The following is a 27,813-nucleotide window of genomic DNA, read 5'->3' as shown; positions in this document are numbered from 1 at the left end:
TCACGTCCTCCCCTGCGTCACCAACCGACCTATATGATACCCAACCATCTGACCTAACTAACCCAATCCCCACCCAACCTAACTTCCAAATCAAATATTCAATTAATATTATATATATAATATTAGATAGAGCCATAAAGGTACCTTGTTGTTGGTGCAGAGAGAGAGAGAGAGAGAGAGAGAGAGAGAGAGAGAGAGAGCTCGGGTGAGTTGCCAAATGTAAGTCACATGGTTTAAGAGCTATCAGAATGGGCGGGTAGTTTGTTGTTTTTCTCCAGTCCTTTGGGTTGTTCTTGTGGTTTTCTTTTCTGGATAGTTTCAGGGTGGGTGTGGCCGCATGTCTTGTTGTGAGGCCCACCCATCATACTTGTACATTTCTCCATATCAATACAACAACCTTCCTTTTTTTTTAAAAAAAAGTGCAAGTCGTACGACTGATATGAATCGAGTAGGCGCCGAGTCGAGCTCGGGCGACTGGGGGAGAGAGAGAGAGAGAGGAGCTCGGGTGTGTGGTGGGTTGGGTAAGGAAAAGAAAAATGTAAGAAAGAGACGGACAGATAAGGTAGGATTTAAGTTTTAGCTTAATTTTTTTATCACTTTTATAGAATAAACTAAGATCTAAGTGAAAACAAAACTATGAAAATTCCTTCATATGGTGGTATAGGCGATTGGTCCAAATCTCTTATGAGAGACTAGAAAGACTAGTGCGGGAATAAATTCTTCATTTTCTATACTTCTCCAACTATAAAACACATGTTGATTGTATTAAGGGTAAACAAACCAGAATTAGAAAGAAATGTGCAACTAGGAGTGTATGACTCTTACAAGTGATACATACCGACATTTGTGTGTCATTCCCTACAACATCTTAGACTGAGTATAAATATTTTATTACTTTTATAGATGACTATTCTCATTTTGGGTACCTTTATCTTATAAATGAAAAATCAGATGCCTTAGATGCTTTTGAAATATATAAGGTTGAAGTTAAAAATCAACTCAATAGGAAGAGTATGGTCATCAGGTTTGACCATAGTGGTAAATACTATGACAGATATGACGAATCAGGTCGCAATCTGAGACCATTCGCTAGATACTTGTAAGATTTTATCATTGTCGCCCTGTACACCATGCCTGGGACCAAAGAGACGAATGGTGTTGTTGAAAGGTGTAATTGCACTCTTATGGACATAGTGCATAGCATGATAAGCAATTTAATATTTCCAGAATCTCTTTAGGGTGATGCGATCAAAACTACAATTTATATCCATAACAAGGTCCCCAGGAAGACTATAAATAAAACTCATTTTGAGTTGCGAAATGGGAGAAAACTATGCCCCCAATATCTCCACGTTTGGGGATATGGAGCCACATCTGGACAGGGCCGCTCAACCAGTCGAGGGTCCTGCTCAACCGGTCGAGTGGCCCACTCGACCAGTCGAGGGCTGACTCGACTCAAAGTCCAATGAGCTATGATTTTTTAGGTCCACGGTGCTCGACCAGTCGAGGCCCATGCTCGACCAGTCGAGGGCCCGCTTGACCAGTCGAGCAGCCTGCTCGACTAGTCGAGGTTATGTAGATTCGTCTTCGAATTTTACACGGACTGCGGATTTTTTAAAAGGTTTCGCAAGAGTAGCGAAAGGAAAGTTGCCTAAATTATAAATAGGGGTCCCTAAGGCTATTCTAGGATAATGAGAGTTATTTTAAAGTGTGGGCAAAGGGTTTTCTCTATGCATCTAAAGGAAAAGGTTAGTATATTGCTTATAATCTCGTTTTATTCATAGTGGAAGTTTGCACCCGTGCTTTTTTAACATTGTTTGGGGCTTTTCCACGTATATCTTGTCTTGTGGTCTGTTTGGTATGCTTTGAATCTACTTTTAGATTATATTTCTTTCTTTTTATCGTTTGTGGGTGAGACTGGAGATTGTATCTCGGTTCACTGCATTGTTAGCGTGCTGCGCAACAACTGGTATCAGAGCTATTGATTTAGTTCTATTGAGAGTGATGACGGAAGAAGGGAAGACTAGAATTGAGAAGTTGTTCTTGATCTTGTCCATTTTGTCAGACAGTTGAGATGGTTTGGTGATTGCTGTGAGCAATTCTTCAGGGTCGACAAAGTTGAAGTTCGATGATGTGGCCTGTCTAATTCTCAACGAAGAATCTACAAGAAAGACATCGGGAATTTCAGGGGATTCAGGGAATGCTTTAAACGTTGAAGGAAGAGGAAGATTTCTGAATAAATGAGGCAATAAACATGGCCGTTCTCAAGAAAGAAGTCCAAGGGAAGTAAAGACAAAGACGGGTGTTGACATTGCGGGAAGGATCACATGAAATGTGATTGCAGTGCGCTTAAGAAACAAGAAGGAAGCTCTCAAGGCAGGAAGGATTCAGTGAATCTATCTGAGGAGAGCGACACAGAGGCGCTGATCTTGTCTCTTGATGCGATGAATGAGTCTTGGGTCATAGACTCAGGTCGTCGTTTCATGCCACTTCATGTAAGGAAGTTCTGCGTGATTACGTGTCAGGTGACTTCAGGAGAGTCTACCTGGGTGATGATGAGTCGTGCAGTAATGTTGAAAAGGTAGATGTTCATATAAATTAGAAAGATGGAAGAACTTTGAAATTGAAAGATGTTAGACATGTACCAAGCTTGAAACAGAACTTAATCTCAGTGGAACAGTTGGTTAATACCGGATATGTGACGACCTTCACTAATAATTCCTAAAAGATCATAAAAGGTGCCTTGGTGATATCTCGAAGCAAGAAGGAAGGTACTTTGTACGAGATTTCAAGATCGTATAGTTCACTCGCAGTCGCATCAACTGGAGTGAATGAGCAGTTATGGCATCAAAGGTTGGAACATATGAGTGAGAAAGGGATGAAAGTGTTATTATCAAAAGGGAAGCTACCAGGGCCGAAGTCTATTGACTTAAAATTCTACGAGGATTGCGGTATGGCAAGCAGGCAAGGGTAAATTTCAAAAAGACAGGACGCGCTTCAAAGACGCATCTGTTGGAGCTTGTACACACTGATGTGTGGGGACCGGCATAGGTATCATCTCTTGGTGGTTCACGTTATTTTATTTCCTTTATTAATGATGCTAGTAGAAAACTGTGGGTCTATTTCTTAAAGTATAAATTTGATGTATTTGATGTATTTAAGAAGTGAAAGTTATGGTAGAAAACGAGACAGGTAAAACAGTAAAATGTCTCAGATCAGATAATGGATGAGAGTATTGTGATAAATGGTTTGAGGAGTATTGTACAACAAATGGAATTAAACAACAAAAAATGATTATAGGGACGCCGCAACAAAACGGTGTGGCTGAGCGCATTAACCATTCTTGAGCGCGTCAGGAGCATGAGGTTACATGCAGGGTTGCCTAAGATGTTTTGGGCAGATGCTATTAATACTGCCACATATTTCATCAATAAAAATCCCTCATCACCATTAGATGGTGGGCTACCAGAAGAAACGTGAGCGAGAAAAGTGAACCTTGCATATCTCAGAATGTTCGGTTGCACTTTGTATGTTCACATTGATGAAGAGCACAAAAACAAGCTGGATGTGAAGTTCAGGAAGTGCACGTTTATAGGCTACGAGCAGCATGATTTTGAATACCGTTTTTGGGATACAGAAAATAGAAAAATTATCAGAAGCAAGGACGTAGTCTTCAATGAAAAAGTAATGCATAAGGACAGTGTGCAGCAAAATAAGGCTGATGAGAAAGAATTCGTAGAGTTGTAAGAGTTACCGGACACGTGTGTTATAGCGCCACAGGATGATCATGCACAGGAGCATTATGAGGCAGATCTATAGACACCGGTTGTGAGGAGGTCTACTCGAGAGAGGAGACCCACGGTTCGATACTCACCCTCCTTACATTATCTACTGCTGACAGATAATGGTGAACCAGAGTGTTTTGAAGAGGCATTACAGTCAGATACACGGGTTAAGTGAGAGCAGGCCATGGATGATGAGATGGACTCTCTTGAGTCTAATCGTACATGGGAGCTAGTCACTCTACTTAAGGGTAAAAAAGCTCTTCATAACAAGTGGGTTTATAGACTAAAGGAGGAGTACAATGGTTCGAAACGGTACAAGGCCAGATTGGTTGTGAAAGGGTTTCAACAAAAGGCAGGTATCGATTTCATTGAAATATTTTCACTAATAGTGAAATTGTTTACAATTCGCATGGTTTTGAATATAGTGGCTATAGAGGACTTACATTTAGAGCAGCTAGATGTTAAGACAGTCTTTCTTCATAGGGACCTTGAAGAAGAGATATATATGCATCAGCTGATAGGATATGTGGCACCAGGAAAGGAGAACAAAGTGTGTAGACTGAAGAAGAGTCTATATGGCCTGAAGCAGGCCACGAGGCAGTGATACAAGAAGTTCGACAGTTTCATGTTAGGAAACGGTTGTAGAAGATGTCATGCAGACCACTGTTATTATTTGAAGAATTTTGATATGTCGTACATCATCCTTCTTCTGTACGTTAATGATATGCTTGTGGCCGGATCAAGCATGAGGACATCTCAGATCTCAAAAGACAACTGTCTAGAAAATTTACCATGAAGGATTTATGAGCTGCAAAATAAATCCTAGGCATGAGGATAAAGCGTGAAAGAGAAAATAAGAAAATATTTTTGTCACGGGCAGAGTACATAGCCAAGTTACTTAATTGATTCAATATGGGAGGTGCTAAGCCAGTTAACACTCCATTAGCCAACCACTTCAAGATTTCTAAAGAGCAAGATGTGAAGATACAGGAGGAACGAGACTATATGGCTAAAGTCTCATATGTGTCAGCTATTGGGAGTCTCATGTATGTTATGGTGAGCACGAGGCCAGACATTGCTCAAGCAGTGGGAGTTGTTAGCAGGTTCATGAACAACCCCGGGAAGGAACATGGAGAAGTTGTGAAGTGGATCCTCAGATACCTGGTAGGTACTATGGATATAGGGCTGTGCTATAGTGGATCAAAAATCAAGCTATGGGGCTACGTAAATTCAGATTTGACAGGAGATATCGACAACAGAAGAAGCACTACAGGTTATGTCTTTACTCTGGGTAGTGCTGCAGTCAGTTGGGTCTCTCAGTTAAGAAGATACTATCTATCAGTACAATGGAAGCAGAATACGTTGCAACTACAGAAGTGTACAAGGAGATAATGTGGATGCAAGGTTTCATGGAAGAGTTAAGTAAGAAGCAAGCAGATTGCAAGCTATACAATGACAGTCTGATTGCAATACACTTGGCTAAGAATTCAGTTTTTCATTTAAGGACCAAGCATATTGACATCAGATATCACTTCATACGTTCTTTACTGGAAGATGAATCGATTGCTCTAGAGAAGATTCATATAAGTGAGAATCCTATGGATATGCTGACCAAGGCGATCACACAGGAGAAGTTGAAGCTTTGTTCAGCTTTGATTCATCTTCAGGCTTGAAGACAAGGAGTTGGTGCACTTTGGATGTAGAAGATAAAGGTTTATGGTGTTGTGTCTCCAAGTGGGAGATTGTTGAGATGTGGAGCCACATCTGGACAGGGTCGCTCGACCGGTCTAGTGGCCCACTCAACCAGTCACGGGCTGACTCGACTCAAAGTCTAGCGAGCTATGATTTTTTAGGTCCACGGTGCTCGACCGGTCGTGGCCCATGCTCGACCAGTCGAGGGTCCGCTCGACCAGTCGAGGTTACGCAGATTCGTTTTCAGATTTTGCACGAACTGCGGATTTTTAAGATGGTTTCACAAGAAGTGCGAAAGAGAAGTTACCTAAACTATAAATAGGAGTCTCTAGGGCTATTCTAGGGTAATGGGAGTTATTTTAAAGTGTGGGCAAAGAGTTTTCTTTATACATCCAAGAGAAAAGGTTAGTATATTGCTTGTAATCTCGTTTTCTTCATAGTGGAAGTTTGCACCTGTGGTTTTTTACCCTTATTTGGGATTTTTCTACGTATATCTTGTCTTGTGGTTTGTTTGGTATGCTTTGATTCTACTTTTAAATTATATTTCTTTCTGTTTATTGTTTGTGGGTGAGGCTGAAGATTGGATCTCGGTTCACTGCATTATTGGCGTGTTGCGCAACACTCCTCTGGCCAAAGTTTATAACCCCCTTGAAATAAAACTCGACCTCAAAACCATAAGCTGTTTTTTTATAAGATATCTAAAAATGTTAAAAGGTTATCGATTCTGCTGTCCTTCTTAATCTATCAGGATTATCGAGATTGAGAATGTCAGATTCATTGAGGATACTGAAAATAGTGTGAGCACGAATATTATAAATTTTATATTTAAAGAAGTGTGGGTTGTGGCTCCCATCACGACTACTTTGGGTCACGTAGGGACAAATCCTTCAGTTGAGCTTTTAATTACTGCAAATCACTATAATAAACCTCATATACAACTCACTGAGGAAGGAAATGAAAGTCACACTAAAAGATGGTGAGCCATTAAGAAGATCTGAAAGAGAGAGGATGCCTGTAATTCCAAATGATTATATCGTACACTTATAGGAGCACGAGTTTGACATAGGAGTGAAAAATGATACTAAATCCATTACACAAGTCAAAAAAAGTGTTAATCCCTCTTGTTGGGTGGATGTCATAAAGGATGAGTCGAAATTTATGAAGGACAGTAAGGTTTGAAATTTTGTTGAGTTACCAAGCCGATTAGTTGTAAATAGGTATTTAAAATCAAATAGGACTCTAAGGGTAATGTTAAAAAATATAAAGACATTTTTGTTGCCAATGATTTTAACCAATGTGAAGGTATTGATTTTAAATATACTTTCTCACCAGTATGTAAGAAAGACTCATTTGAGATCATAATATCTCTTGTGTCTCATATGTATTTAGAGCTACATCAAATGGATGTAAAGACTATGTTTCTTAATTGAGCTGTAGATGAGAATATATACATGTTACAACTAGAAGGTTTTGCATCCGATGGCTCAGAACATATGATTTGTAACTCAAGAAATCCATATATGGGTTGAAACAAGTATTGCAATAGTGGTACCTGAAATTTCATAAAGTGATTTCCTTATACGGTTTTGTTGAAAAGACCAAAGATGAGTATATCTATGGAAAAATTAGTGGGAGCAAGTTTTTTATATTAGTTTTGTATGTTCATAATATTTGTTAGCTAGAAGTGACATTAGGATATTGAGCGATACTAAGAAATTCTCATCTCAAAGGTTTGAGATAAAAGATCTTGGTGAAATCTTTTATGTTATCGGCATTGAGATGGATTGTAACAAATCACGTAGGCCTATCACAAATGGTCTATATTGATATGGTACTTGAAAGGAATTGGATGCAAAACTATGCTCTTAGACAATCTTCCGGTGTAATTAAGGATGATAAATTCAGACAGTTCTAATGCCCTAAGAATGATTTGGAAAAGAATCGAATGAAGAATTTTTCGTATGCATAAGTAGTAGGGAGCATCATGTATGCTCAAGTCTATAAACACCTGAATATTGCCTTTGTAGTTGGAATGTTTGGTAGCTATCTATCTAATCCAGGAATGTATCACTAGATAACTGTAGACAAGGTGTTGCGCTACCTACAAAGAACGAAAGACTTCATACTTGCATACAAAATGTGTGATCATTTAGAGTCGGTTAAATACTCAGACGTAGACTACGTTGGCTATGTTGATACAAAAAAGTCTACCTTAGGCTATATCTTCATGATGGTTGGTTGGGCTGTGGTGAAAAAGTGTGAAACAGTTGACAACAACCTCATCCACCATGGAGCTGAATTTATTGCTTGTCATGAAGCATCATACAATGTAATATGGTTACACCGTTTCTTCTCAAGTTTGCTAGTATTGAAGCATATTTTGAAACTATTGAAAATCTTTTGTGATAACTCAAATGCGGTTTCATTCTTTAACAACAACAAATATTTATCAAGGCCGAAGCATGTTGACATTAATTATCTTGTTATGAAGAGAAGAGTTCAAAATTGTCTAGTTTTTATAGAGTTCATTTGCACTAAGCAGATGATTGCTGATTCTCTCACTAAAGGGCTTCCTATCATGCCATTTCAAGAGCATGTAACATGTATGAGAGTCATTAACCCCATAGATGTATTCAATTAATGAGAGTTGAGCGTATTTTATTTTCATAGATGTTGAAGGCATTTTTTTTATATGCATTTCATTTATAAAATTTTGATGATTCTGATACAAAGTTAATTTCTTATTCTCTTTATATATGCACAATATATTTCAAGTACGCAGTCTTGTTTCATTAAAGACATTCAAAAGCTCCTGGACCTCTTAAGGATAGACACATATCATCACACGACGTATGTTATCTTTATATCACACTTTTTAGTTCTTGATATATGTCGTTAAGACTGGTAGTATATGTGACCATGTTTAATCTCACTTCGCTTAAATTAAATATTGTGATAGCTATCGCGATTCGATGCTAGTGGTCTTGATAGACCAGTTGTAAAAGCATTGCCCGTACTATCCAATAATTGCATTGGTTGACCATTAAGATGTTTCTTTAATACAAAAATATGTTTTTAAAATGTTTTTGAAAATTAATCCTTAACACTGATCAATGTGACTCAGGCGGGAGAATGTAAGAATTCTATAAGGTGTGCCTTATTGATCAATGGTCTAAATTACCGTAAAGGTTGGATAACATGATTAGGCATATTGGTGGACCCCCACTCAAGTTGTGATTGATCTAGAATGTATAAGGGTGGTGCGCTAGGATTGTATTGCACGCATGGTGTTTCAGTTGAAATAGGAATCTTAAATACGTATAGAGCCTAAGGGGGAGGAGTTTCGATGGGTTATAAACTCCTCATCCTTTGTAACTATATAAACAAGCCCGGGTCCCTAAGCCTACACATGTTGAAGTCTCTCAACCATCCTAGTGCTTCTCTCGAGGTGTAAGGTGTGGAAGAGTATGACAATCAAGTTACAACAATGTTGTCTCAATCAAGTATGAATTTTATTTTAGTTATTTAAATTCCCATCTCTCACTCAACAATCTTCTTTAATTCTGCAAATAGAGTTTACCGAATCGCCATAACTTACCCTATTAAAGCTCTCATTTTCCTTTGAAACCCTTCTTTCTTACTCTTTGAATCAGAACCCCTCCCCTCCCCCCAAAGAAAGTGCTATTTAAAAAAAAATAAAAAATAAAAAATAAAAATAAAAATAAAAATTGTATTTTTACAAATTTAGCTTTTGGATTAGTTTGGCTAAATACGTGTGTCATGTGTAGTTCAACAAATTTAATTTTTGAATTGGTCTGGGTAAATAAGTGTGCCGTGTGGGTACACTGGGTGTTGCTTGGATTATACGGGTTCGAAACACACATTTCTCTAGTGGAGAAAGCTTAGGTATATTGTGGAGGTGGATTTGCTATTAACTTTCTTACAAAGGTATTTCAATATTGCTAGAGGGTAAATATTACTTTAAAGATAACAATATTGTAAGATTTCAGTTTGTTACACACTTATTTTTATTTTCTTTCTGTTTCCGTGTGTTTCTTTTAAAATGTTCTTTTGTGCTGACAAATGGGATAGCATGTAGATGGTATCCCTTGCACATGTGTGAGGCTTTAGCAACCCTAACCCATTTTTTAATGAACATTAACAGTCATGGTGCGCCCTGGCCAACTTATTTAACAAAAGCGCTGAATATTTGACCTGTGCCAACTTCATGGACCTGTACTACAGGCCTTTTTTTTTATATATATAAGTTTTATTTTATTTTTGACGTGGGCACAAATGATTGAAAATGGCATTGTTTGACCGGTACTACAGGCCTGAGCCCAATTATATTGGTTGGGAACCGATGTGGTCCGCTTTCCAGCCTAAAAACTACTGTATTTCTTGTTTTTCCAGGAGGAAAGCGACGCTCATCTCGAACTGCCATAATCATTGTCATTCCTATAGTAGTTGCAGTCGTGCTCATCTTTGCAATCGCTACTTGTTTCTTGAGGAGTAAAAAGAAGAAACCATTGATCGGTAAGTCACTATGGGTTATCCTTTGCACCAGTGCAAACAGTTTCATCCCTTTTAAAATTTTTGGTAATTAACACTGCCTACCTTGAAGCCTGGCAAACCTACACAAATGATTGAAAATGGTATTGGTTGTGTAGATCATGGGATTGAAAGAAACGAGGAATCACTGCTATATGATTTGCGTACAATAAGAGCTGCAACGGACGACTTCTCTGAAGACAATAAGCTTGGAGAAGGTGGATTTGGTGCTGTTTATAAGGTATCATTGTTCTGAGTATCAATAATATTAGTGCAGAGTCTTATCTGGGCAATAGGCGATAATATCGCTGATATTATTCTCGGCATCGACAGCTGGTATAAAAATATTCTAGATCTTGGTGATATATCACCGATGTGTTGAAAAGTATGGCCAATCTATTAATGTCATTAATGCATCGCGATATTTTTGTCCGAATAAATTTCACATGTTGCTTGTATTTCCAGTGTATCCATGATATTATTGATAATATCACCAGTTTGTTACCAATGGATCAATATCTGCAAAAAATCTATCTATTTAAAAAAAAAGTCCATTTCAAATTTGTTTATTTTTATTTTTGTTTTTATTTTTATGGATGCACGTTTATATGACCAAATGCATGCATGTATTGGTAAATATGTATGTATGCATGCATGTGCATGCATATATGGATGGATGGTTGGTTGGTTGGATGTATGGATAGATTATGCATGTGTCTATATATGGTTGTATGCATGGGTGGTTGGATGGAAGGATGGATGAATGGATGATGTATATATTTTTTTTATGTATATATGTGCATGCATGGAGTGATAAATGGTTAGAAAGTTGTATAACTTTTCCATCTGAATAACAAAGTTCTAAGTGAGAAAAATAAAAAAGTTCCAAGTGGTGTCTCCCTTTCATTGAAAAAAAGAAAATAAAAAATGGTGAGATAATTGGATGGATGGATCCACCATTTTTTCCATATTTTCCTGATATTTCATGAGCCAGCGATCCATGCTTGTTAATTATTTGATTCCTAAACATGGAAATATGTGTATCTTAGCATTTGTTGAAGTATCATTAAGATATTTTACCATTTTTCTCATGTCCCATGTCCCGTTATTTTCTTTTCATGCATGCCTTTTTTTTTTTTTTTTTAATTGAGCTTTGTTGGGACAAGTGAGGGTCCCTAACACTTTTTGTTGGGACCCTCCAGAATGCCTGCATATTTTTCCGATCAATGATAGTCTAGTGGTATGCGTCCGCTTTCCTTTAAAATTAAAAAAAGTCCCTAACTTAAAGATAGATGGGTTTCATTCAGATTATGGCCCTCCTATCGATCAGTCATAATCTTGACAATCCTGATATCATTGCAGGGCAGGTTTTCAGATGGACTAGAAATAGCCGTGAAGAGGCTCTCTCACAACTCTGGACAAGGTTTCAAAGAATTCAAGAATGAGGTTGCGTTAATTGCTAAACTTCAACACAGGAATCTTGTCAGGCTATTAGGTTGCTGCGTCGAAGGAGAAGAGAAGCTTCTTATCTATGAATATGTACTCAACGCTAGCCTCGACAAGTTTCTGTTCGGTTTGGACCCTTTTCCACACATCCAGTCTGCTTATCCATTCTTTTACGAAATTATAACTCTCATCTTATATAAGAAATTAATTTATAATTGAACTATATGAAATGATTACTTTATTTACTCTGGTGAATTATTTGATGAACTCATGTGCATCTGTTGGTTGACTGTATAGATCCAAATAGAAAGGCATATCTGAATTGGGAAAGGCGCTACAAAATCATCATTGGGGTGGCTCGAGGCCTACTTTATCTTCATGAAGATTCTCGACTTCGGATTATTCATCGGGATCTTAAATCTAGCAACGTTTTATTAGATGCAGAGATGAATGCGAAAATCGCAGATTTTGGTTTGGCTAAGATTGTTGGAGTGGACCAAACTCAAGGCAATACAAATCGAATTGCAGGGACATTGTAAGCCTTTTCCCCTTAAAACCATTGCTCATTTTGTTCAGAGTTAGACATTACAAAAGCAAACAGGATATGGAATGTCCATTCTGTCACCCAAACAAATATGTGGCCCAAATATTGGTTTGAAGTAACAGCCCAAATGACGAATGGAAGGGTAAAAAAATGATTGAACGGTTGGGATTTTCCGTTCAGCCTGATTTTTGGTCATGTCCCATAGATGGTTGGGACGTCCAGATAAGCATCCCTGGTCTTACAAATGTTTTTCCAATTTCTCCCTATCTATCTAATAACTAAAATCTAGCTTTAGTAAAATCAAACATTCTCTACTAATCTATCAAACATCTGTTGATGTTTGTGACTTTCACTTGAAGTGGATACATGGCCCCAGAGTATGCCATTTACGGGCAATTCTCCGTCAAATCAGATGTATTCAGCTTCGGAGTTTTACTTTTGGAGATTGTGACTGGTGAGAAGAGCGGTACTTTCTACCAGGCAGACCGTGCCGAGGATCTCATTAGCTATGTGAGTAGAATGTCTGGATGAATTTTTCTCAACAGATATTTGAAATGAAATTAATAAATCATTGAGCGAATGCTGTGGCTACTCTCAAATGAGAAGCATGAAGATTTTTTTTACCGCGCACTGGTCGACATGGCACACATGTTCGAGGTGAATTCTATCCATTGGGTTGGTCGACCATGAACATGCTTCTGTCCAAAAATCAGATCCCATGTTTGCAGTGGCCCTACTTGATGAATGGTTTGGATCTTGCACTCTGGGAGAGTAGAATTTGGATGGATCCTTCAAATGTGTAGTGACAGCATTGCTCATGTTACTAATCCACCACATCAATACTTCCATTCTAAAAACATGATTTTCGCAATGGTGCATTTTGCAGGCATGGAAGCATTGGAAAAATGGCACAGTTTTAGAGCTGATTGATTCAACTATAAGCAAATCTTGCTCAAGCAGCGAAGTGATGCGATGCATCCACATTGCGTTGCTATGTGTTCAAGAAGATGTGATCGATAGGCCCACCATGTCGTCGATTGTGCTCATGCTCAACAGCTTCTCTGTCACTCTTGCAGCACCTTCACAGCCTGCATTTTTTATTGCCAGTAGAATGGCTCCGGACATGCCTACAACAGAGTCCCACACACAGACATGTGATGTGAATCCATCTCCAGGTTTGGCATTGCCATGGTCCGTAAATGAGGTGTCAGTTACTGAATTAGAACCTCGCTAGTGCATCAGATTAAAGGGTATCTGATCTCTTCGAGCGTATTTTAGTGAATTTATATTTTAATGAGACTGTCTGGAAGTCTTGGATGGTTAATTAGGGCTTTTTATGTAATATATTTGTTTGTGCAAGTTCCATTGGAGTTGCAACCCAAAACCTATGTCCCAGCAACAACCGTCGACCATTGAACTCCCAATGCAGCAGCTGCAGTTCTCAAGGAGCTGTTTTGAAAGATGCAAAGGCTGTGTAGGTTTCTAGGAATATTAAATGTTGAAAGCACTTAGTAGAGGTGTGTAGTTTTTTCACACGTTTTTGCAAATATCTGTATAAAGGGACTTGTATATCCGGTTACAGCAAAGGTGAATAAGCTAAAAACCACAGCAACATCAGTTCTGTACAAAAAGTTTAGTCCAGTCAAACAATTTGAAAGCTAATAAGTGTCTATTATTTTTATTTTATCTTTATTATTTTTGTTTTTTATTTATCTCTCTTCCTTCTCTTATAAAATCAGATTTTCTGAGTTGTCTCGAGGCTTATCAAAGCCAACAAAAATTTCTTCTTGAAGCAAATAAACTAGATTTATTTGCTTCAAGAAGAAAAAACAGAAAAGATCATTCTAGATTATTAACATAAAAACAGAAAAGATCAAAGCTTAAACAGACCACAAAGTGGGGATTAAAAATCCTACCATTTAAAAATTCTTGGGGGCTACGGAAGATTTGGATCAATATGATATTTGTTTTTTGACTTCATCCAGGTGTATATGACCATATCAACAGGTTGGATGGCAAATAAACAACACAGTGGACCCTAAAAATCACTCAATGGTGGGCATCCTTAGCACCGCTTCTTCCTATGGTGTGGTCCACTCAAGAAATGGATCTGATTTATTTTTGGTTCAGTATTCTAAAATTATATGGAAAAATGGATGGACGGTGTGGATAAAATTGATACATTAGTTTAACCCCTCAGTGGCCCTTGGAGCCTCCGCCAGTACGGAACTCCGAACAGGCGGGGGTAGTACCTTATCCGCGTCCCTGCAAGGCTCAACCTTACGTTTAGATTTTTATGGGAAAAAATTTTGAGTGCGCGCATTCAAAGTGGACAGGCAATCATGCATCCCACCAACTCTTATTTCAAAAATAATTGAAACCGTCCATCTTTCAGGATTTATATTCGGGGGGCCATAATCTAATTTCTGCATTGAAAAGATGATCTACGTTATTGATATATGTATTTCAATATTAACTACTGAAATTTAATTTTCAGTAGTTCAAATATAATAAACATATAGTCACTGATCAGGTTCATCTGCTCGGCATGAATTTTGGAGAGTCAGCATCTAAATGATGGACGGTTATGATCATTCAACAATTTCTACATCGATGTCCACCCAATCTGGAAGTCCTTTAAGATGTACTGCACGCCTGTGGGCTGTTCACCACAGAAATGGGCCTGTTTGCTGCCCACCACCTAGGATCGACGGGGTTTGCTAGCAAGGTTCTCCACCTAGAGTCAAGTCCAATCTGTTCGGCTCTTCTAACCCACCACGTGATGATCTAGGCCGTTAATAATTTCATACAAATCTATAACAGTACACGGTCAACGTGTAAATATTCTCTTCGATTGGAGATCGGCACCGTTCTTGTGAAAGTAGAGTTAGAAAATGTTTTGTGGACCGCTGTTTAGGTCACATGGTATGGATAATGAGATCTTTGATTGGTGAGATTTTTCCAATGTGGTCGTTTGCGGATGAGTGGTGTGGATCAATACATAGTGGTGATAGAAGTGATGAGCAGGGACTCTTTTGGAAGAGCCTTGCTATCAAAAGCATAATTGCCGTCCTATCTCTCAGCTAGTTAGGGCTGTAAACCGAGCCGAGTGAGTCGAGGGCTAAGCTTGGCTTGACTTGTCCATGCTCTCTTCAAGCTCGATTTCTGCCTCGAGTTTATCATTGGAGCTTGGCTTGTTTATCAAATCTTTTGATTCGAGCTTGAGACGAGCTAGTGGATCGAGTCGAGGTGAGCTTACCTCGAATCTGAGTTGACCCTGCTCTCACCTCAACCTGCACTCGACCCAACCCACACCGAACTTAACCCAGCCACCGGACCTAACTAACCTAATTCACACCCGACACAACTTCTAAATCAAATATTCAATTAATATTATATATATGGAATATTAGATAGAGCCATAGAGGTACCATGTTGTTGGTGCTGAGAGAGAGAGAGAGAGAGAGAGAGAGAGAGAGGGGCTCGGGTGCACGGTGGGTTGGGTAAGGAATGGAAAAGGTAAGAAAGGGATAGAAAGGTTAGGTAGGATTTAAGTTTTAACTTTTAATATATATATATATATATATTACTTTTACATAATAAACTAGGATCTAAGTGAAAACTTGACTATAAAAATTCTTTTGTGTTATGGTATAGGTGATTGGGCCACATCTCTCGTAAGAGACTAGAAAGACTAGTGCAGTAAGAAAATTTTCATTCTATATACTTTTCCAATTATAAAATACGTGTTGATTATATTAAGGGTAAACAACCCAAAATTAGAAAGAAATGTGCAACTAGGAGTGTACGACTCTTACAAGTGATACATACTGACATTTGTATATCATTCCCTACAACATCTTGGACTGATTATAAATATTTTATTGCTTTTATAAATGACTATTCTCGTTTTGAGTACCTTTATCTTATAAATAAAAAATCAGATGCCTTAGATGCTTTTGAAATCCATAAGGTTGAAGTTAAAAATCAACTCGATAGGAAGAGTATGGTCATCAGGTCTAACCGTAGTAGTAAATACTATGACAGATATGACGAATCAGGTCGCAATCCGAGACCATTCGCTAGATACCTACAAGATTTTAGCATTGTTGCCCTGTACACCATGCCCGAGACCTAAGAGAAGAATGGTGTTGTTGAAAGGCGTAACTGCACTCTTATGGACATAGTGAATAGCATGGTAAGCAATTCAATATTGTCAAAATCTCTCTGGAGTGATGTGATCAAAACTATAGTTCATATCCTTAATAGGGTCCTCAGGAAGATTGTAAATAAAACTCATTTTGAGTTGTGAAATGGGAGAAAACCAAGCACCCGATATCTCCACGTTTGAGGATGCCCTCTTGAGGCCAAAGTTTATAACCCCCATGAAATAAATCTCAATTCCAGAACCAGAAGTTATTTATTTATAAGATATCTAGAAATGTTAAAAGGTTATCGATTCTACTGTCCTTCCTACTCCATCAGGATTATTAAGATTCGGAATGCCAGATTCATTGAAAATACTAAAAATAGTGTGAGCACGAATATTAGAAATTTTGTTTTTAAGGATGTACAAGTTGTGATTCTCGTCACGGCTACTTTGGGTCACGTGGGGACAAATCCTTCAGTTAAGCTTTTAATCACTGCATATCACCATAATGAACCTCTTGTACAACTCACTGAGGAAGGAAATCAAAGTCACATTAAAAGATAGTAAGCCATCAAGAAAATCTGAAAGAGAGAGGATGCATGTGATTCCAAATGATTATATTGTATACTTATAGGAGCACGAGTTTGACATAGGAGTGGAAAATGATTTTAAATCATTTACACAAGTCAAACAAAGTGCTAACCCCTCTTGTTGGGTGGATGTCATGGAAGATGAATTGAGATCTATAAAGGACAATAAGGTTTGAGATTTTGTTGACTTACCCCAAGGAATAACACCGGTTGGTTATAAATAGGTATTTAAAACCAAATGGAACTCTAAGGATAATATTGAAAAATATAAAGACAAACTTGTTGCCAATGATTTTAACTAATATGAAGGTATTGATTTTAAATATACATTCTCACCAGTATTTAAGAAAGACTTATTGAGAATCATAATGTTTCTTGTGGCTCATATGGATTTACAACTACACTAAATGTATGTAAAGATTGCATTTCTTAATAGAGATGTAGATGAAAATGTATAAATGTTGCAATTAGAAGGTTTTGCATCTAATGGCTCAGAATATATGATTTATAACTCAAGAAATCTAAATATGGGTTGAAATAAGCTTCACAATAGTGCTACCTAAAGTTTCATAAAGTAATTTCCTCATATGATTTTGTAGAAAAAACCAAAGATGAGAATATCTACGGTAAAATTGGTGGGGGCAAGTTCTTCATATTAGTTTTGTATGTTAATGATATTTTGTTAACTAGAAGTGACATTAGGATATTGAGTAATACCAAGAAATTCTTATCTCAAAGGTTTGAAATAAATGATCTTGGTGATACCTCTTATGTCATCGGCATTGAGATAGGTTGTGACAAATCACGTAGGCCTATCACAGATAGCCTATGTACTTGAAAGGAATAGGATGCATAACTATGCTCATAGATAATCGTCCATTGTATAGGATGATAAATTCGAACAGTTCTAATGCCCTAAGAATGATTTGAAAAAGAATTGAATGAAAAATTTTCCATATTCATCAGTAGTAGGAAGCATCATGTATGCTCAAGTCTACATACTACTAGATATTGCCTTTGTAGTTGGAATGTTGGTAGTTATCTATCAAATCTAGGAATACAACATTAAATAATTGTAAAGAAGGTATTGCGCTACCTACAAAGAACGAAAGACTTTTTTTCTTTTTCAAAATGCAGTTCACATTTAAGAAAGATTATGTACAATCAAGTATTTCGAGTGGGCTCTATAGAAAATTTCGGGCCTCACCTATCTTTTCAGCTAAGCAGAAAATAGGGGATTAAAGAAGAAAGACTAGCTGGAATTAAAGAAAATAAAAACTCTGAATTCAGAGGAACAACGATGGCGCTTAGTGAGCTAGACGGTGGAATTAAGATTCTCTAACAGTTCCTATGACTGTGCAATCTAGGACAAGGTCCCCACGTGGAATGGCGGGGAGATATGCTACCTGGTTGAATTCCTTGACCATTCGATCTGAGCTTGCCAACTGAGCCAGGCCATCTGCCACTCTATTCGCCTCCCTCCGGATGTGGTTGATGGTGATAGATATCATTCCCATGATTGAATTGAATCCTCCTTTTGCAGTAGAAAATATTCCACAGGGTCCTGCTCGAGTTGGAAAGAAGGTCTACTATCGCTTGGGAATCACTTTTTATGACAACCCTATTTTCGTCGCGGGCTAAACACAGGTTAAGACCATCCACCACTGCCTTTGTTTCCACCTGAAAATTGGTTCCGATGTCGAAACCTTTGGAGAAGGCAAAGATAAAGTTGCCTTTAAGGTCTCGAAAAATACCCCCACTACTTGCTAGGCCCGAATTTCCTCTCAAGGATCCATCCACGTTCAGTTTTTCCCATCCCTCCTCGAGTCTGCTCCATTTGATGACGACCATGGGCGGTATTTTAGGGAGGAGGGGAATGCCCAGATATAGGAGTGCTTCTTTGCTGGTAACATCCCTGCTAAGAGACGGAGGGAAGGCAAATAAGATAGAGGAGAACCATTTATGGATTCTGACATTCACGTGGTCCGCTCTGATCTGTGTGTCTTCGAATCGTCTGGAATTTCTGGATGACCAAATTTCCCAAAAGATAATGGATGGGGTCATGCCACGAAGGATTCCTATCCTAGAGCCATCGGTTGCTTGGTTCCACCATTGCTTGGCTCGCCCCAAAGCTGATTGACCTTCCAGGAACGAAAGACTTCATACTTACATACAGAAGGGGTGATCATTTAGAGTTGGCTAAATACTCGGACGCAGACTATGTTGTCTGTGTTGATACAAAGAATTCCACCTCATGCTACATATTCATGATAGTTGGTTGTGCTGTCTTGGAAAAGTGTCAAATAGTCAACAACAACCTTATCCACCATGGAAGCTGAGTTCATTGATTGTTATGAAATATCAAATAAGGTATTATGGTTACAACATCTCTTCTTAACTTTGCGAGTATTAGAGTATATCCAGAAACTATCGAGAATTTTTTGTGATAACTTAGCTACGGTTTCATTATTTAACAAAAATAAATATTCATCAAGGTTGAAGCATATTGACATCAATTATCTTGTTGTGAAGGAAAGGGTTCAGAATCGTCTAGTTTTTATAGAGTTCATTTGAACTAAGTAGATGATTGCGGATCCTCTCACTAAAGGGCTCCCTATTACGCCATTTCAAGAGCATGTAATATGTATGAGATTTATTAATCCACATATGTATTCAGCTAATAGGAGTTGAGTGTATTTTATTTTCATAGATATTGAAGGCATTTCATTTATAAAATTTTGATGATTTTGATATGAAGTTAATTTCTTATTCTCTTTATATATGCACAATTTATTTTAAGTAGGTGGACTTGTCTCGTTAAAGACATCGGAAAGTTCCTGGACCTCTTAAGGATAGACACATATCATCACACTGCGCGTGTAATATTTACATCACACTTTTTAGTTCTTGATATATGTCGTTAAGACTGGTAGTATTTGTGACCACGTTTAATCTCACTTCGCCTAGATTAAATATTTTGATGGCTATCGTGATCCAATACTAGTGGTCTTGATAGACTAGATTATAAAAGTGTTGCCCGTACTATCCAATAATTGCATTGGTTGACCATTCAGATGTTTTCTTTAATACAAATATATATTTTTAAAATATTTTTGAAAATTAATCCTTAACATTGATCAATATGGCTCAGGTGGGAGAATGTAAGAATTCTATAAGGTGTGCCTTATTGATCAATGGTGTGGATTACCATAAAGGTTTAACATGATCGGGCATACTGGTGGACCCCCACTCAAGTTGTGATTGATGTAAAATGTATAGGGGTGGTGTGCTAGGATTCTATTGCACACACAGTGTTTCAGTTGAAATAGGAATCTTAAATTCATGTAGAGCCTAAGGGGGAGGAGTTTCAATGGGTTACAAACTCCTCATCCTCTGTAACTATATAAACAAGCCGGGGTCCCCAAGCCTACACTTGAAGTCTCTCTTGAATTGTAAGGTGTATAAGAGTACAACAATTGAGTTACAACAATGTTGTCTCGATCAGGTATGAATTTTATTTCAATTATTTAAATTCTCATCTCTGATGCACTCGACAATCTTCTTTAATTCTGCAAATAGAGTTTACTAAATTGCCACAACTTACCCTATTAAAGCTCTCTTTTTCCTTTCAAGCCCCTCTTTCTTACTCTTCAAATCAGAACCCCTCCCCTCCCCCAAAGAAAGTGCTATTTTAAAAAAAAAAAAATTGTATTTTTACAAATTTAGCTTTTGGACTAGTTTGGTTAAATAAGTGTGCCATGTGTAGTTCAACAGATTTAATTTTTGGATTGGCCTGGGTAAATAAGTGTGCCATGTTTTTTCCCAAAATAGATTTCTATTCCATAGAATAAGCTGAACAACCGCTTTACATTCGGGCCCAATAGGCAAACTACCTATCTGGAGCCTATCATAAAAGAAAAGAAAAGGACATCCTTTCGAACAATAGGAAATAGGGCAAGGAATCATCTCCTAAGAACGCCCGGGCCCATTATGTTTAGAAAATTCTTCCCTTCACTTCTCTCAGGAGGTTGTTCAAGTGCACGAAGAGAGTAGAGGGTTGCAAGCCACTACCCAGCCTAGCCAGCCCATCAGCCGGTTCATTGCCTTCCCTGAATGTATGCTGAAATTTCACTTCACCTCTATCCTGCAGGCCCTTAATCCGGCTTAACCAGTACTTCCATTTTCAGCTAAGTTGGAAATTCGGGGAAAGGAAAGAGATCACTAGCAAAGAGTCCGATTTGATGATGACTTTGGAGAAGCCCCCGCTGAAGCAGTGAAAGAGGCCATCATGGATGGCCTTGATCTCAGCCTGAGTGTTAGAAGTTGTCCCATATCCTGCGTAGAACCTAAAAAGGAACTCGCCCTTCTCAGCTCTACAGATTCCTCCACCTCCTGCCAACCCTGGATTTCCCCTGGCAGAACCATCTACATTCATTTTCACCCAGCCCATGGGAGGTCCTAGCCACCTAATAACCTATACCAATCTCGAAGGAGAGGGGCCCGAAACTGACCGCAAGTTCACCGTTGAGAGGGCATGGCTGTTGTGGGCTGAGAGGGCTGAGGTTCGGCTCCACATGGACAAGATACTATATATCCAACCTTTTATTCAGGCTACCTAGACTTGGATGGAGAGAGGGCTGCCAACAAATTTGCCTTGATTTCTCCCTCTCCACAACTCCCAAAGGATGAGGCTTGACACCAAATTACTTATGGTTCCAGCCCAGCCCCTGGGAGAAGGGCCACTCCACCACTGGGATAGCCTTTCTACAATAGAGGAACCACCTAGAGGGGATTTGCCAAATATGGCTACGAAGAGGGACCATATCGCTTTCACGCGAGGGCTGGATAGGAATATATGGTTGCTGGATTCCAGAGAAGGCCCTAGGGGGGAGATATCATCGCAACAAACACAACGAGAAGCGAGGTGAATACCTTTAAATTGAATAGTGATCTCCACCGGGACCACATCGTGAAGTGCTTTCCATATCAGTAAGGAGATCTTCGGTGGCAGGTAACGGGACCACACTTTCTTACTCCAAGCCACCCTCGGCCTACGGGTTCTACTTACTGCCCATGCAGACCTGATGGTGAACGTACCAGATGGCCCAAAAGGCTAATACGGGACGTCGGGCCTTCTGATGTGCAAAATCCACCGTGAAAGATAGTATTTATCATCTCTTGCGGAAGAAAATTGTATGCCGCCGTAGGAGGAAGGGGACTGCGTTTCCTCCGGCAATCCTGGCCCTGAAGATTAGCCAGCCCAACAGTAATGGGCTTAGATGTTCTGCCTTGAAGGGGCCCGTGGCAGGTCCAATTAATCTGCCAAAAACTATAATTGTCTCTCCCGATCTGCCACTACACCTTAGAATCCAAAAGAGGAAATAGCGCACGGATCCTCTTCCACAGAGGAGAAGCACACTTTGTCCTCTAATCATGGTCCACGGGCTGCAAGTCGTGGCCATGAGTTGTAGACATGAAAGACGCCCACACGCTTTTCTGTTGTTTGTACTTCACACCCCAAGCCATCTTTAGGCGAAGCCCTTGCATGACCTCCGACAGTCTTCTAATCCCCAGCCCCCCTTCTTCCTTCGAGCTGGCTATCTCTGCCTATTTCCTCCAGTGAAACTTCTTTTTCCCGTCTGACCATCCCCCGAAGAAGTTCGCAAACCTACTCTCTAGGGACTTCAAAATATGAGACGGGACCACCATAGTTGCCATAACATGAATCGGGATACTGGAGAGAATGTGGGAGATCAGTGTGGCCCTCCCCGCTTGGGATAGGCATTTCGTCTTCCACCCATTGATCCGGTGATCTACTTTGTCAATCAGTGATTGGAAATATGAGATTTTTACTCTACCTGCAAAAATAGGGACTCCAAGATACACCAGGTTGGTTGTCCCGATAGTCATATCCAACACTTTTTGTATGTTACTGGCCCTGGAGGCTAAAAGGTGAGCTGAACAATGACATGTACTCTTCTGAAGATTAATTAGTTGACCAGAAACTCGCTGATATAGGTTGAGGAAGCTCTTAGCTGCCCGGACTGATTTGATCCTGCCATTGATGAATAGTAGTGTGTCATCCATGTACAGCAAGTGAGATACGCGGGACCGCTCCTACCCAACTGATATGCCATATATGATCTCCTGTTAACCAGATTTGAAAACCCTCTGCTTAAGACCTCTGTGGCTAGAATAAAGAGGCTAGGGGACAAGGGATCCCCTTAGCGCAAGCCCCTGGTTGATTTGAAAAATCCCTTTGTCTCCGTTGATTAAGATAAAAAAAACCAGCAATAATTGTTGAACATCGCTCGACCAACCTGATCCATGAAGCGACAAAGCCAAAACGGTTCAACACGTTAGAAAGGGAAGGCCACTCAGTTCTGTCATATGCTTTTTCCATATCTAGGTTCAACACAATATTCCCGCCACAAACTTTCCTGTTGATCTCCCTAAGAACCTCCTGAGCTAGAGCGATGTTTTCGGCGCTAGATCTGCCTTTAACAAAAGCACCTTGCTCCTTTGAGATTAGCTTAGGAAGCACCCTCACCAACTGGTAGGCTACGATATTGGCCAGGACCTTGTAGAGACAATTGCACAGACTTATAGGGCGAAAGTCTGTGAAATTCTTAGGAGATGGGCCTTTGGAGATGAGGCATATGAGGGAAGTCGTATATACCTTGGGCAAGTGGCTCCCCAAAAAAGAAAGCCTTGGTTACAGCAAGAAGATTGTGGCAAATTATGTCCCAACAGGATGTGAAAAACGCCCCAGGAAAGTTGTCAGGGCCAGGTGCCCCATCAGGATGGAGGGCCGAGGCCGCCTTCCTGACTTCCTGGAGGGTGGGCAGGCCATCAGTAGGGCGTTGTTAGCCGTGGTTAACACTTCAGGGTTTGATGCGAGGAGATCCTCCACCAGCTCAATCGCACCTGTTGAAAACTGCTTATGGAAGAATCTAATAGTTGCCGCCTCTTTCATACCTGCTGCGACTCAATAGTTTGCCCCGAATCCAGCTTGAGGGAATTAATTGCCGAGTTCCAGTTTTTTATGCTAGCTAATGTATGAAAGAATTTGGAGTTCCTCTCTCCCTCTTTTAACTAGTGATTATGGGATTTTTGTTTCTAGTAAATTTCCTCCAAGAGCTCCAAGTGATTGAGATGAGTTTTGGCTTCACATAGCTCAATATGGGCTGAACAAGTGTCTGCACCATCCTCATGAAGCTGCAGTAAAAGGTCCTCCGCCTGCTGAACTGACTGCTCCGCTAACTTGATATTGACGAAAATGTTGCCAAAAGATTCCTTATTCCACCCTTTCAATGCAGGTTTAACATTCTGTAGCTTCCTGAGCATGTTAAACATAGGATCCGGGTTGCTAGTAGCTTCCCAGGCGGACTGAACAACCTGCTTGAATGAATCATGGAAGATCCACATCTGTTGGAGCCGAAATGGTATGGGAAAACACTACGCCAAAATCACAAATTTGCGACGGACCAAATCCGTCATAAAACCAAAAAAGACGGATTTTGTCCGCTTAGTCTCACTGTTTATTGGGCCGTTTTATTTGCGACGGATAACATCCGTCATTTCATTTGCAATGGATAAGGTCCGTTGCAAAATATATATATAATAAAATCCGTCGCTAAAATTCGGAAATAACCAAGAATATTCGTCATTAAAAATATTGGCGACGAATAAGGTCCGTCGCTAATTTGAGGAGCAACGGACCTCAAATCCATCATCCAGTCCACATGTTCACAAAAATTAATCTTTGTATTTTTATTTTTATTTTTTTTTAATCTTACACTTGACCGTCCTTCAAAAAATAATTCACACGGAGATGATATTGAGAAAAAAAAGTAACTTTAAAAAAGGAATTCAGTTTCCTCAAATGTGAAGGTTTCCCTCATTTGCAAAAGAGGGGACCAAGGAAACCTTTTATGTATTATTTTTCCAACAAGAGAAAATCTTGTCACAAATTCATGGATAGGTCCAATCGTTTTAGCATACCAATTCCGGGGTCAACTTCTCTGCCGACTTTGCAGCTGCTAAAAAGCTAAAACACATCATGCAATTAAGCAGATAGAAATCAAAGAGAATCTGATACAACTCAAGAGAGAAGCCTTACATGACAGGAAGCTCTTGTTGAAACTGCCAGTTTCCTTGAAAAGCTGATCAAAATGAGGCTTGTAATACAGAACACCTTCCAGTGAAGAGTAATTGCTCAGCTGAAAAATAAAGCAGCAACATCAGATAGGAGCCACATTATACACCCACCTTTCCCACCTATTACTGTTAAGTATATTCTAGAATATCATATGGAAATGGAACCAATACAATGTCTTTTATACCAAAAGCACAACTATATCTGCAAATTTGTAATTTTATGTTCATTCATTTATGGGTAAAAAGCTATATACTAAAGGAGCTAAGAAGCATTACAGATGCAAAAATCATTCCAACACACAGATGCTCTCTCAACTCTGGAATCCATTTCTTGTTCAAAAGCAACTTCTTTAAAATATTGAAATCATTTGTGGCCCTTGTATTTTGGTATATATAATGGCCATTGAAAATTGGGCTCAGACACTTCAATCAATATGCAACACCCAACAACTATGTCTGCACAATTTTCCTAAGTTGCATATATAGAACAGAGAAATATAAACACGGATTTAAACATAATTGGATATTGGCTTGTACTCAATCAAGAGACCATTCCATGTAGAATCCTCATTTAGAGCAATTAAAAGACAAATGCAATAGAGAACAACAACGATACCGGTAAATTGACTCAAATGCTTTAACTTCCTTGCATTCATCAACACTAGGAAATGAAGGATGATGTGCAAGTGCATGGACCAAATATGTGAGAATATTTTCTGGATAAGAGGACAAGTTCACATCAGGTTTCATAGAAAGTTCCCGTGCCTTCAGTTGGTAACACATTTGAACAACCTCCGTTAAGTTATCTTTGTCCTATGGAATCAATATGACAAAGATAGAAAGACATTAGCTAGTATAAGAAACTTCAACCCCATTCATATAGGCTAGAAAAGACAGCATTCAATGAAATGCAGCATAGAGAAACTTCACGAAGTGAGTGCTCTATAGAATAAATTATAAGAAATGCTTGCCTCTTTAAACTCAAGTGGATGGGATCCAATTATGTTGAATAAGAAGCCACAAGCATACTTCGCATCCAGGAGCCTTTCTTTATATATTGGTGTATTTTGCTGAGGAATAGCTTCCTAGCTTGTGGGTAGACATCCTGCATGCCAAGATAAAATCAGCTGCTACTAGTGTGAAACATATTAAAATCTCTAGATAAGCAAACATCATATGCTTTTAGACTACAAAAGGCAACGAAACAATCAACACATTTTATCTTCATTCTAAGAAGATGAATACAATGCTTAGTAAACAGCCATTTGGAACAAACTTTCGCATGAAAGAAAAGATCCAACCTGTGATAATCTTAAAGTCGAATAAAAGACATCAATCAGTTTTTTTTTTTCCCAGTACTTTTTCTTATACCGGTACTTTGACAGGCGTAAGACAACATATGAACTTCAGATAAGGGCTCAACTTTGAAATATATGCATCAAGGATAGTCCATCGAGGCTGCTCTGCCTCAAGGAAGAAGCCTGGTATGGATTTTTAAGTACCTAAGAAGACCTGATCTCTAATCGGATCTGAATCTATAGACCCAGGTCTGATCTGGCTATTAATCAGCTAAATCTTGATGGAGATTTGATAAATCCTGTGGATACTTGTGGCCCACTATACCACGCCACGAACTCTCCTCCATAGGAGAATCTAACATTTAACAAAAAACCAGGCCCAAGATCGGTGGATAGGATCTATCAAACTGGGAGATTTTCAAGTCTGAGTCTATCCACGGTGGATTGATAACTGAAACATTGGCCCACTAGTATAAAATGGAAAACTCGATTATCCAATGCATATTCTTAGGTAAAAAAAAAAAGAATATGGGTGAATACCTAATTTCTTTCAAGGCTAACAACCTGATTTGGGTCTGGTGACAAAAAAAAATTTATTTTTGGAGAATAGGCATCTCCTTGGAAAGAGAGATATGATCAAAACAACTATAGAAAGATTCTGATAATCTGAATCCTGTAAACAGGATGGAATACATGCAAACAGATAAAGACCAGAATCAATGCCTGTAAGTTGGGTTAAGTGGGAAGTGACTTACAGGGAAGTCACTTATACATAGTGTTTGGGGGAGAAAAATCACTTGTAAGTAACTTACAACCTATAAGTCACTTACAAGTAAATCTACCCAAAAACTGCAGGGGGATGGGAGTGGGAAGTCACTTCCCTGTAAGTCACTTACAGGCTCAACGGTCAGATTTTTAAAAAGAGGGGAAGAGGGAGAAACGCACCAACTCACCAACCACCATTATAGCCATGAAGCTCCAGCCAATGAAGAAGAAGCTCCAGCCAATGAAGAAGAAGCACCAGCCATTGAAAATGGCAATCTCTCTCCGTCTCTGCAATCTCTCCCCCTCCCTCTCCGCAATCTCTCTTCGTCTCTGCAGTCTCTCCCCCTCCCTCTCTACAATCTCTCTCCGTCTCTGCAATCTCTCGCTACAGTTACAGCCTTCCGTCTCGTCCTCCTAAAACGGTAGGTTTCATTTACCCTTTTTTTCTCCGTTGAAAACGGAAGGGATCGCGTGCTGAGTAATTCGTAAAATCTGTGGATCCACCATAATATATGAATTTGATCCACACTGTCCATCCAATTCAATACTTAATTTTAAGTCATGATCCTAAAAATTAGCTATATCCAAAGATCAAGTGGACCACAACACAATGGACCACCGATGGATAAGATCCGTCGTAAAAGGAAAAAAAAATCCGTTGCTGAAATTCGGAAATAACCAAGAATTATTCGTCATTAAAAGTATTGGCGACGAATAAGGTCCATCGCTAATCTGAGGAGCGACGGACCTCAAATCCGTCGTCCAGTCCACTTGTTCAAAAATTAATCTTTGTATTTTTATTTTTATTTTTTAAAAATATTACACCTGATAG

General features: G+C 39.1%; 1 protein-coding gene across 3 annotated transcripts in view; it reads left to right on the top strand.

The window, feature by feature from the left end:
* The window catches only part of LOC131238154 (cysteine-rich receptor-like protein kinase 44), a 93,819-nt gene that overhangs the window by 8,963 nt on the left and 57,043 nt on the right, over positions 1 to 27,813 (top strand). The window contains exons 2-7 of one of the 3 annotated variants that reach the window (XM_058236185.1): positions 9,891 to 10,013; positions 10,148 to 10,269; positions 11,391 to 11,601; positions 11,772 to 12,009; positions 12,378 to 12,528; positions 12,905 to 13,377. The exons of the other annotated variants lie outside the window; for them this stretch is intronic. Of the exons in view, the coding sequence (XP_058092168.1) occupies positions 9,891 to 10,013; positions 10,148 to 10,269; positions 11,391 to 11,601; positions 11,772 to 12,009; positions 12,378 to 12,528; positions 12,905 to 13,252 (1,193 nt within the window). The 3' untranslated portion in view covers positions 13,253 to 13,377. Of the gene's footprint in view, positions 1 to 9,890; positions 10,014 to 10,147; positions 10,270 to 11,390; positions 11,602 to 11,771; positions 12,010 to 12,377; positions 12,529 to 12,904; positions 13,378 to 27,813 lie in introns of those variants that run through there. 3 annotated transcript variants of the gene reach the window in all.

The sequence above is a fragment of the Magnolia sinica genome, chromosome 1 (genome assembly GCF_029962835.1).
Source record: "Magnolia sinica isolate HGM2019 chromosome 1, MsV1, whole genome shotgun sequence".
Classification (NCBI taxonomy): Eukaryota; Viridiplantae; Streptophyta; class Magnoliopsida; order Magnoliales; family Magnoliaceae; genus Magnolia; species Magnolia sinica.
Note: the sequence above shows the minus strand (reverse complement) of the source record. Positions and strands in the feature narration are given on the sequence as shown.